This window comes from Heteronotia binoei, chromosome 1, assembly GCF_032191835.1.
Source record: "Heteronotia binoei isolate CCM8104 ecotype False Entrance Well chromosome 1, APGP_CSIRO_Hbin_v1, whole genome shotgun sequence".
NCBI lineage: Eukaryota > Metazoa > Chordata > Lepidosauria > Squamata > Gekkonidae > Heteronotia > Heteronotia binoei.
The window spans coordinates 139,240,059-139,253,039 of NC_083223.1; the positions used below are offsets into that span (position 1 = coordinate 139,240,059).

The window sequence follows — 12,981 nt, forward strand, 5'->3', positions numbered from 1 at the left end:
CCAGTAGGAAGGCTGAAGTTGGTTCTTTATTCCCTGAAGTAGGCACGCACTTCCCATCTTCCACAGTGAAGACGGAGGCAAAAACTGCATTCAGCTTCTCTGCCATTTCCCTATCATCCTTCAGTAATTGTTAACTCCTTGGTCATCCAGTGCCCCCCTGCCTGGTTTTCGGCTTCTAATGTATTTGAAGAAATTTTTATTGCTGTTTTTTATGTTTTTTGCAGTCCTTATAGTCGCTTTTTGCCTGTCTGATCACCGACTTGCCAAATCCTGTGCTCCCTTTTATTTACCTCACTTGGATGAGCCTTCCACTGCTTAAAGGAATCATTCTCACCTTTTACTGGTTTCATTATGTTTGTTAACCATGTATCTAAACTAAAATAATAAATAAATGTTGCAAGAGGAGCTGTTTTCTCCCCTTAGAAGTAAAACTGACTAGACCACAGCTCTGGTTGTCTTGTCATTTCACATACAGTCTGCAGTATTAACCATAAATAAGCTTCCTGGCTGTTACAGCAGGTTTGCTGGGAGCAGGGGTGGAATTTTAGCAGGAGCTCCTTTGCATATTAGGCCACACACCCCTGATATTCAAACCTCCAAGAGTTTACAAGGCTCTTTTTTGTAAGCTCCAAGAGGATTGGCTACATCAGGGATGTGTAGCCTAATATGCAAAGGAGCTTCTGCTAGAATTCCACCCCTGGCTGGGATTAGTGTTTCTCCTCTCACTCTCATGACTGGTTAAATAGTGTGAGGAGTATTGTAGGGGAATGTAGGGCCTCTTTAATTAGGTGCACTGCCTTTTTCCCCCTTCTGATTTATAGTGATACCTCCAAGGTTAGAAGTGAGCTGCTTAAACTGAATCCAAGGACATAGCTCAGGAAGAACAACTGGTGCAGCAGACACATTCTTCTTACCTTGAATGTTTTAATTTACAGTATATCAAGATTGCTGAGTTTTAGGGATTGAAACACTATGACAGCAGGTTTATAGTGTTTAGAGTTTTGGACTATAATCTGGAAGAACCAGGTTCAGATCCCTTTTCAGACATAGAAGCTTGCTGGGTGATCTTGAGCCAATCACATAATCTCAGCCTAACCTACCGTAAAGAGTTATTTCCAGGTGGTTAGGCATGTTGGTCTGAAGCAGTGTGAGAAAGTTAGAGTCCAATAGCACCATTAAGACCAACAAAGTTTTATTCAGGCGTGAGCTTTTGTGTACATGCACACTTTGTCAAGCAGGATGGAATTAGACATGCAGAAGCTGAACAGCAAATCAGCACACAACCATACAATATACTGAAATGTTTTAACAGATACAAACAGAAAGAACTAGCTAAGTTCATAATGTCATTATAGTTTAGATTCAATTCTGGGAGAAAATATGCAAATAAATGTCTCAGAATGTTAAGAGTGATTATATGAGTACAAACTTGTAATTCAGTAATGGTTAATGGAACTATACCTACTACATGGACAGAAGCTAGAATCACAGTGATACCCAAACCAGGGAAGGATAAACAATACCCTGCTTCCTATAGACCCATTTCTGTCTTAAATAATGACTTTAAAATATTCTCAGCTGTAATGGCTAACAGATTAAATAAAATAATTGCATACTACATTCATAGGGACCAATCGGGTTTTATTCCCACTAGAACTCTTACAGACAATTTCCGTAAAACTTTAGATTTAATCTTTGTAGGAAAGCAAAAAAAAGTGGAATCAGTTCTGTTGGCCATCGATGCGGAAAAGGCCTTTGACAAAGTGGAGGTCCCATATCTACTTACTCTATTACAACATATGGGCTTTGGACCAAAATTCATGACCTCTATTGAATCCCTGTATGCTAAACCAAAAGCACAAATCTATATTAATAACTATAGATCGGAGGATTTTAATCTACATAGAGGCACAAGACAGGGTTGCCCCTTATCCCCCATCTTATTTGCCCTCTCAATAGAACCATTAGCGTTTGCTATAAGAAACGATAAATTAATCAGTGGTATTCAAGTAGGAGAAGAGGAACATAAATTAAGTCTTTTTGCGGACGATGCAATTTTCTATTTAACTAAACCCTTTCAGTCAATTAGCTCATTACTCCATCAAATCAAAAAGTTCAGTGTGGTATCCGGATTTACTATAAATTATACAAAATCTGAATTGTACCCTGTAGTTCTGTTGCCAACCTCCAGACAGAAATTAACAAACGCTTTTCCTTTTAAATGGGTACAAAAGTCTTTTAGACACTTGGGAATTCAGATACCATTGAATTTACAAGACCTTTATTCTGTAAATTATAAGCCTCTTGATAGCTCTATAAAATCAAACATGGAACAATGGGGTAAAATTAATCTAACCTTGCTGGAAAAAATAGATATGATTAAAACCTTTGTACTTCCTAGATATTTATTCCTATTCTATAACTTACCATGTTATATCCCTTCTAAAGAATTCAAGGATAAACAAAACCTTATTTCTAAATTTTTATGGTCACATAAAAACCTAGATTTCAATTTAAGTTAATGACTAGACCAACAAAACAGGGTGGGTTAGGCTTGCCTAATTTAGAGGCTTACTATTTGGCCGCTAACTTAAAAAATATATTATGGTATGCAATGAAGGACTGTGATAAAGCTTGGGTGAATATTGAAGCATCCTATTTATTAGGGGACCAACTGTGGGAAGCCATCTGGAATACTCCAAATGATAGGCACTTCATTTCCAAGGACAATCCTTATTTAACCCTAACATTAAAGATATGGGACAAAAACAAAAAAACTCTAATACCATCTATTTCACCGATGGCAAGCTTCCTAGGACAATCCTGGTTTAAACCAGGTCGGGGTACATATGATTTTAAAATCTGGAGGGAGGCTGGTATACATCAGTTTCAAGACATTATTAAAAACAAACGAATGTTGACTAAAACGCAACTAGAAACCCAATATAACATAAATATACCATGGTTTCAATACCAGCAACTTCATTATGTCCTACACAATCCTAGGATCATAGATATAATAGATAGACCGTTAACACCATATGAAAACCTGTTAAAAAGAAGTCCCAAACAGGCTAGAACTTTAACTTCAACTATTTATAATCTTCTTAATTTTAAAAGTTGGTCCGAAATTACTAGTCAACAAAAGGCTTGGGAAAAGGATTGTGGTATACCATTTACTTTAGAACAATGGCAGACTATATGGGAATCCCCTCTCTATAATACTTACTCTTTAAAATTAAAACTTCAGAATTATAAACTCTTCTCAAGGTGGTATCTGACGCCTAAGAAGCTATTTCTGTCACACATAAAACCCAACCCTGAATGCTGGAAACACTGTAGGCAGGAAGGGTCCTTTTTACATTGCTGGTGGCTGTGCCCAGAAATTAATAATTTTTGGAAGGAGATTAAAAAAACAGTAGACAATATTGTTGAGGGTAATATTCCTTTTACCCCAGAGTCAATCCTTCTGAACTACTGGCCAAATTTAAAACTTTCTTCAGTAAAGAAGGAGTTGGCAGCTTTATTACTCATGGCAGCCAAGCTTTTGATAGCGCAACATTGGAAGAGTGATTTGTCTCCTAATAAACAACAATGGATGTCCAAAGTATGGGAAATAGCAGCATTAGATAAACCAGCTATACAGATAAGGGTGAATGATTTACCACAGAAAGACAACAATTTTATTGAAAAATGGTTCCCGTTTTTAAATTATATTAGCTTGGATGATGAATTTGAAAAATGCATTCCAAAAAAATACATAACCTTCTCATACTACTAAATTTCTTCTTAATTTGGAAAAAAAGATAGGATACATTGTGAAATAATATACTTGAAACATGGATGGTAAATGCTTAGATATGTATTAACAGAAGACTGTAAGAGTACTCTTTATGTTGTTTTAGTATTTATCTGTGTTATTGTTTATTATGTTTAATGTCTATGAATATTTTGTTTAGAAAAATTAATAAAAATTTAAGTGTGAAAAAAGAGTGATTATATGACTCTGTTGTCACGTTCCCTCTCAAGTGTGGAGGTAACTGATAATATTTTTTACTTAGCTGTGATGTTGGTGTTGTTTCCGCCACCAACATCACAGCTAAGTAAAAAATACCATTCTGATCCACTGCATTACAATTACAATCAGTATTCTGCTATTTCAAATAAGAAATATAAATAAGAAATAAAGACGATGTGTAGCCCTTCTCGGTGGGAATACAGATGTAAGGACTGAATGAGTTTAGCATATGTGGTGAGATAAAAAACCAATATCCCTGTTGAGCCCTGGAGAGGTTTATTTTAAGTGTTGTAATAATTTGTAATTCAGCAGAGTTATTGTGAGGATAAAATGAAGGAGAGAAGAATGTTGTAAGCCACTTTTGATCCACACTGGGGAGAAAAGTGGGGTATAAATGAAGTAAATAAATATTTCCACTCCTACCCATACATTCTCCCTCTGAGTCGGAGGCCATCTTGGGTGCTTTCCACTATCTTGTCAGGGAGGCAGGAAATAGAATAATTCTTCTTCCTCTTCCTTGACCCTGGAGCACCCAGATCTCCTCAGCTTCTTTCCTGCCTCTGAAGGGAGAGCAACTAGTTAGCTGAGCTCCTATTAAAACAGGAAGCAGCTTAGTCTTTATTCTTTATTTCCTTACCTAAGTCTTATCTGTCTACCTTTACTCCTCTTTAAATCTGGTTTAGGCTTTACCTATTTTCTTCAGTCATATCTCTTTAAGCAGGGAGGGAGCACTTCCCGCGGCTGCTGCAAAGCAGCTGACTTGTTTTTTTTTCTTCTCACTTCTCTGCGGAGCGCCACAAGGAGCGGTGGATGGAAGACTTCAGGGACGAGTTCCTGGAGGACGTGGCGTCGCTTGGCTCTCATGCTGATGCTGTAGGAAGGGACCCCGGGACCAGCATGACTTCTCAGCTTGCTGCGGTTCCCAGCAGCGTTTCCCAACATGGTGACTTTAGTCACCGCCGGCTAAAGCGTACAAAAGCGGCAATGGATGGGCTTGATGTTCCTCCCCAGCAGAAGCTTGCAACGGATGACAGCCATCTTGGGGATGGCTTTTTGGCGCGCTTTTCTGCTGATGGTCGCCATGAGCCCCTTGCTTTGCCCCGTGGGATGGTTGCCAACTTCCCGGCGGGAGCCACTTTAGGAGGCCATCCCCACAGGGCCCTTTTCTCAAGAATTTATGTCCATGCTCCAGCAAACGATTAGGGCAGAGCTGTTCAACGCTTGTCAATCAGGGGCTATGGGCATGGGGTCAGTGGGGTCCAGGTCTCCCTCCCCTTCTCCTTCCTCCTCACGCCTCCCAGAACAAAATCTGCCCAGAGAGTGCACTTGGCCAACTAAAGCAGCCAGAAAAGAGATTAATAATTCTAGATTTATAGAGGAGGATTCAGAAGAGACTCATTCGGATGTGGAGTCTCAATCTAAAGATCAAGAGAGTTTTATTTCAGATGAGGAGGTGGAGGATGTGTGTGACCCAGAACAGTCAGTTCGTTGCTTTAAATCTGATGATTTTCAGTATTTATTAACCAGGGTTATGGCAGCACTAGCGCTGCAGGATCCTTCCCCTGAGGAGGGGAATACCAGTACTGATACCAACCCCAGGAACAAAACTACTGGGGATAGGGAGTTTTTTCCAGGGCTACACACAACTTCTAAGGTTTTTCGATTCCCACAATTTTTTGAGAGGCAACTCAAAGCTGAATGGGGAAAACCTAACTCTAATCGCCAGTTTCCTGGTTTTGTAAAAAAGTTATATGATTTGCCTGTTTTTGCAAATGAGATGTTACAAGTTCCAGTGGTGGATGTGCCAGTGACGGCACTTCAGAACCCGGGCTTGGTGTCAGAAGATGGTCATGGTTCCATCAGAGACAATTGGGACAAGAAGATCGATCTGGCTCTAAAAAGATCCCACAAGGTAATAAAGGCATGTACAGCGTCCTCCATTGTATCCAGAGCAGCTATAGTCTGGACTAGGAGGCTTTCTCAGCTGTTACCAGAAAACAATAAGAAGTTAATGGAGGGAACCTCTAGACTGCTTAAAGCAGCGGAATTCACAGCCGACGCTTCCTTAGTCGTACTCACCTTTTGTTCCAGAGGTCTGGCCTCAGGGGCAGTAGCCAGAAAAGTCATCTGGCTGAGAGCATGGCCTGCAGACAACCAATCCAAGCAAATCGTGATAGCTTACCCGTTTCAAGGAGAAAAACTGTTTGGTAGTGCCTTAGACAAGATTTTAGTGGAAACTAAAGACAAAAGGAAGGCCATGCCAAAGAACCTTCGGAGAACTGATAGAAGATGTTCTTATTCTCTGCTATTTCATTCCTCACACACCTTGGCCAGACCAAGACCTTATTCACATAACATTAGATCATCTTGGAATCAACCAAGACAACCCTTCAGAAAAGGATTCAACAATCCTAGATTCCCCAAACAGAACTCAGATCGTAGGGACAAAGAGGAACGGGAATAATAGTTTAACAAGGCGTGACTGGACTTCAATTCCGGTAGGGGGAAGACTTCAGTATTTTCAAGACACCTGGGAGGCTTCCCAGACAGACTGCTGGACATTAGAGATCGTCTCTTGTGGTTATGCAATAGAATTCAAAAACACCCCACCAGAACGTTTCCTAGTATCTCCGATCTGAAAGAATTTGGCAAAAAGATCAATAACAAACAAGGCCATCGCACATCTCCTAGAAATCCATGCTATAGAATATGTGCCAACAGATCAGGTGGGTCGAGGTGTATACTCAATATTCTGCACGGTCCCCAAGAAGAATGGGGATTGGAGAGCAATACTCGATCTAAAGTTTCTCAACAGATTCATTCGACTTCAGCACTTTCGCATGGACACCCTGAAGTCAATCACAGAGGCCCTACGACCAGGAGAGTTCCTCACATCATTGGATCTTACGGAAGCTTATCTCCACATTCCAATCCTACTATCTCATTGGTGGTTCCTTCGATTCTGTGTGGGACACAGACATTTCCAATTCAGAGCACTTCCCTTCGGCCTAGCCACAGCCCCCAGAATCTTCACGAAAGTGATGGTGAACGTGGTGGCTTATCTCAGGCAGCAGGGGATTCATGTTCATCCATATCTAGATGACCTTTTGATCAGGTCAGTGTCCAATCAGAAAGCTCGTATCAGACGTCCAAACAACCATTCAGTGTCTACAGGAACATGGTTTCCTCATAAACCTAGCCAAGAGTTCCCTAGAGCCTACACAACGGCTAGAACATCTGGGGATGATCATAGACACACGAAAGAACTCACTCTTTCTCCCGAGCAACAAGATCCAAAAAACCAAACAGCTTGTGAATCTGGTCATTCGGAATGCTCGCACTCCATTATTGACATTAGCCAAATTAATGGGCCTAGTTATTTCAAACATAGACACAGTTCAATGGGGCAGACTACATATGAGACTTTTGCAAAGCTTGCTCCGTCCCCATCAGTACCAGATCATGGAAAAACAGAATCCACAGATCAAGGCCACACTAGAGGTCAAGAAGTCCTGGATGTAGTGGTCCAAGGACTCCAGTCTTCGACAAGGGAAAGTTTACTACCTTCCCAGAGAAGTACAACTGTTCACGGATGCCAGTCTGTCAGGATGGGGAGCAACGTTTGACAACATCCCAACACAGGGTTGCTGGTCAACGTCAGAGGCTCAACTCCCGATCAGTGTTTTAGAGTTACGAGCAATCCGTCTAGCCCTACTATTCTTCAGTGATCTAGTGCGGAAACAACATGTTCTAATATGAACAGACAACGTGGTTGCAAAGTCCTACCTGAACCACCAGGGGGGATCGAGATCCTCAGCTCTATCCAGAGAAGCAAAGACACTATTCAACTGGACAGAACATCACCTTCTGTCCATCAGGGCAGAACACATCAAGGGCATTGCCAACATCCAAGCAGATTGGCTTAGTTGAACGACCATACAACCTAGATAATGGAGATTGAAGACGTCAGTGTTCCAACAGATAGTCAAACAGTTTGGTCAACCGGTCGTGGATCTGTTTGCTTCTCACATCAATTATCAAGTACCAACATTTTACGCCAGGTGGATGTCCTGACAGGGATTTGGCCTCAGGGACTTCTGTATGCCTTCCCTCCGATTCTGGTGCTATCAAGATTTCTTCGTCAGGTTCAACACCAGAAAGCACAAGTTATCCTGGTAGCTCCGTCGTGGCCACGACGCCCATGGTTCTCTTCTATTCAAAAGTTATCGACCATTCAACCCCTGTGGCTGGAGATCCTTCCAGACATGTTGACACAGGGCCCAATTTGGCATCCACACCCAGAATGGCTGCAATTGATCGCGTGGAAATTGAACTGTCTACATTCCTGAAGTTAGGTTACTCTTCAGAGATTACTAATACATTATTGGCCTCCAGAAAGGAGTCCACCACCAGGATTTACAATGCTACTTGGAAATCGTTCATAGGTGGTGCCGAAGCAAAGCAAAGGATCCACTAAACCCTTCAATTCAATACATTTTGGAATTTTTGCAAGATGGGCTACAATCTGGTCTGAAACCAGCCACTTTACATAGGCAAGTAGCAGCATTATCCTCTGTATTGGGACTGATACAGGGCAAAGATGTTTCCAGACACTCACACGTACAAAGATTCTTACGGGGGGGCACACTCAAGTGTCCTCCACAAACACACAGGTTCCCAACGTGGCGGTTACACACTGTCTTGTCTGTACTCACAAAATCACCCTTCGAGCCTTTACAGGACATTTCGCTAAGATGGCTACGTTTGAAGACCATTTTCTTGATAGCGATCACATCAGCAAGAAGGGTTTCGGAGATTAATGCTTTGTCTGTAAAGAAAGAACTCTGTATTTTTCACAAAGACAAAGTGGTTCTTCGTACAGATCTTACCTTTCAGCCCAAGGTTGTATCTAAATTTCACAAATCACAGGAACTACATTTGCCATCATTCTGTCCAGACCCTAAACATCCTAGGGAATGAATGTGGCACAATTTAGATGTTAGACACTGCCTGAAGGCATAGTCAGGACAGAACCAATTCAGAAGACAGATGCCATGTTTATCAACATTACGCAACCAAGGTTGGGCCAGAAGATGTCACCCTCTGCTGTCAGTTATGCTATTAAGCAATGCATCACGGAAGTTTATAGAGCAATGAAATTAGAAGTACCCAAAGGGATTACAGCACATTCAGCCAGAAGTGTGGCAACTAAAGCGGCCTTTAACAAATATGCCTCAGTGGACGAAGTGTGCAGGGCTGCGACATGGTCTTCCATTTCAACATTTGTTCGACATTACAAATTAAACACTTCTAGTTCAGCAGAAGCAGCATTTGGCAGAAAAGTGTTACAACATGTATTACTAGAAGAGAGCGATGCCCCACCCAGTCATTAATCTACTGCTATAGGAGTACCCAAGATGGCCTCCGACTCAGAGGGAGAAAGACCATTGGTACTTACCGTGAGGGGTCATTCTCCTCTGAGTATAGGAGGACATCTTGCCCACCAAATCGCATCGCTCATACTAGGGTCTGTTCTGCCATTTCTATATCTATTTCACTTTTTCTTGCTGCTTCACAGTTCCTTTTCTGTTATGCCTTTAGCATATTAACTGGCTGTTATTAATATTATTACTGTTATTACTGTTTCATTCTTCTGAGTAAGGTTGATAGTTTAGAAACTGCTTCTCAGAGTATCCCAATTGAGGAGATCTGGGTGCTCCAGGGTCAAGGAAGAGGAAGAAGAATTATTCTATTTCCTGCCTCCCTGACAAGATGGTGGAAAGCACCCAAGATGTCCTCCTGTACTCAGAGGAGAATGACCCCTCACGGTAAGTACCAATGGTCGTTCTCTAGTAGGTTATATTAATAAATCATTGGGATGGGAATACATTTATTGCCCCACCATAACCATTCTTGTCTACAGTGAATCCCATCTGGATGCAGCAATTCAGCTGTGGTACATGAACTTCACTCCCCCTCCCCATTTTTAGTAAAGTTGCATTAACAAGGCCTTCTTTGTCTTTTTTCTGAAAGGCAAAATGTAAATGACTACAAGAGACTGACTGACTCCCTTGATAGTAGTTTATACTCCTATGTAACTGATATACCTGTCACTTTCTAGGCAACACCACTCTGCGTTTTCTGGTCCTCGTGACAGGCTGTACATCAGTGGGAAAAATCCTTGATGGTGAAGTTTTCAAAATCACAGCAACAGAATTTTGTCCTCTCCAGGAAGAAACTAAAGAAGAAGATCGTGTTGCTGCCTTGAAGAAAATTCTGAATTCTGGAATGTTCTATTTTTCTTGGCCAAATGCAGGATCAAACTTTGATCTCACTGTCAGAGCTCAGAAACAGGGTGATAACAACTATGGAACTGGAAACTCCTTCTTCTGGTTAGTAATGTATGTTACTTACTAGTTTTGGCAATACTAGTGTTGGGCAATTATTTAGCAATCAGTCCTAAATTCTGAATCCTTAGAAATTTCTGCCACTTGTACACGTTAATTATGAAGTGCAGAGATGCTTCCTACACATAGAGCATTTTGGTAGAAAGCTTCATATAAAAAGTGGAGATTTTGTATTTGTGAAAGGGAACACACATTTATAAAGTGTAGGTGATAATCCTATGCATAAATGAGAGTAAGATCCAGATTTTCAATAGGAAATAGGATTGTGCTTCTTATTTATACAGCAATTAGCAGAACTTTTTAAGGCTTGGTTCATACAGGGCCCAAGTGTGTAGGTTTTACATGAAGCTGAGTATGGGAGTAATCTTCAGCCTCTCATGCGTTTCTATGTTGTGGATGGAATTTTTAATGTGAACAAGTGTTATGTGAGTTTGACTCAATTCTCAGGCTTATGGTAGACAATTATGAGGGAATTGAGTCTTTGCCAAAAAGTCCTGAGCATTTGTATAATACTCTGAGTATGTGCTTGTTTTTTTTATTGACAAGCCCAATACAATTTATTTAAAATATTTTAAATAATAAATGTGAAGTGGTGCATAATGCATGCAGTATACTTATATAATGTACTTAGCAGAGATACACCTGAAACTGCTGCTTTGGTGAATTAGGCTCCTCTCTTTTAGCCCTCTGGAGAGAAGTATCAGTAGCAAGACAGAGTGAGAAATGATTGAACCAGGGCAGTGGTGCAGATCTCTGTTAATGTAAGCTGGCGTAAATAATTTATCAAAGCAATTTTCAAATGCTTTGACGTCAAGTTATCTTGATAAAGCAATTCTTTGACATTCATATAATGTTGTACTTTGTGTATTGAAATGCTTTCAGTTTGCTAAAAGCTTTTGAAGTTATTTATTTATGTATTGCTCTCTTTTTATAATGCATAGAACCAAAGTGGGGTATAGAACCACTCACTTATGTGAAAGACATCTTGATTATATTTAATAAAAATAATTTTTCTTGACTTTTATCCTATATTAAATTGGTACTATTCAGGCAAGATTTAAGTTCCAGTGATTTCAGAGGGCAGATTTGAATGCATACTCAAATCTCTCTTAGAAGTCAGTTGGACTCAGCGTGATGGACAAGATGTGCCATCAGCATCAAGATGTAGCATAAAGGGACATAAATTGTTTGTAAGAGTAAGATCAGCACAGAATGCACTTTCCCAGAAAACCATTGTTATTTAAAAGCTTGCATATGAAAGTATTTATTCTAAACTGTATACTCTGCATTTTCCTTATTCAAGAAGATATGACAGTATAACACTAAAATATTAAAAAGAAACAAATCTGTGAATTAATACCACCAAATAACAAATTTTGAAGCAGAACACATACATTCATATGGCACACAAACACTACAAAATACCTTTTTTGCAAAGAACTGTATTTGATTTGTCCATTTTAATATGTTTAAAAATATAACTGATCAGGTAATTATTAGTTTTCTTGAGAAATAATTTGTGATTTCAGACCTCTATGATTTCTGAATCATAAAACTAATACAATTTAATCTGCACAGTTTGTAACCCACTGTCCTGAACTCAGCCTCCTATGCACCTCCTATTCTTTTTGCCTTCGAGGGATCTGGTTGGCTGTGAGTCGAATTTAGATTGGTATACCACAAGTCACACAGTTTTACTACAGAATACAGGTGATAACACTTCCGTTGTGGAGAATTTAATTTTTGGATTTGTTTGCAAAAGGGGATTGTGTGACTGAAAACATTGGTATCTAAACTGTAAATGTTCAGGTTACGGCTCATGTTAAATAATCAAACTATTCAAAATTGTCTATGTGGGTTTCTTTTACCACAGAAGAATCATTCCAAGAGTTTATCTGTTTATCTTCTTGATAGTATTGTCTTTCCTTTCCTTTCCTTTCCTTCCCTTCCCTTCCCTTCCCTTCCCTTCCCTTCCCTTCCCTTCCCTTTCTCCCACCCTCCCTATGCACAGACTTTCTAGCAGGTTCTGGATAAACTCAAGTGAAATAAGCAATACTGGAAAAATCCCACTGCCTGTTTGGTTAGGCTTCAAGGAATTTAGAGTTTTTCTGTGGAGATTAATGTATGGTATATGTAGTGAATGTACTTTGTTGAATCTTGCAGGAACCAGTTATTGCATGTGCCCTTTAAACATTACCAGGTGAATTGCTTCGATTGGCTTTTAAAGGTAATATGTGGTGTGGTGGACATTCGCACTGTTTATGCTTCTCACAAGAAGGCTAAAGCCTGTCTCATCTCCCGGATCAGCTGTGAACGAGCCAGTGCCCGGTTTCACGTACGAGGAGTAAATGATGATGGGCACGTGTCTAACTTTGTTGAGACAGAACAGGTAAGTAGTTGAGATGGCTCCCATGTCTCTAAATAATTTATAGCATTTGTGCAGTCTGAGGGGAGGCTATATTTTCTAGCGGCAAGAGAGGAAAAAATCTAGTGAGTGCTTTGAGGAAGTACTAACACACCACAGTGAACTCAGTAGTTTTGTCTTCACAATAGCAG

General features: G+C 40.3%; 1 protein-coding gene across 2 annotated transcripts in view; it reads left to right on the forward strand.

Annotated features, from left to right (window-relative positions):
* The window catches only part of SYNJ2 (synaptojanin 2), a 116,542-nt gene that overhangs the window by 16,307 nt on the left and 87,254 nt on the right, over window positions 1-12,981 (forward strand). For both annotated transcript variants that reach the window (XM_060241396.1, XM_060241405.1), the window contains exons 3-4: window positions 10,140-10,410; window positions 12,589-12,814. In XM_060241396.1, the coding sequence (XP_060097379.1) occupies window positions 10,140-10,410; window positions 12,589-12,814 (497 nt within the window). The remainder of the gene's footprint in view (window positions 1-10,139; window positions 10,411-12,588; window positions 12,815-12,981) is intronic.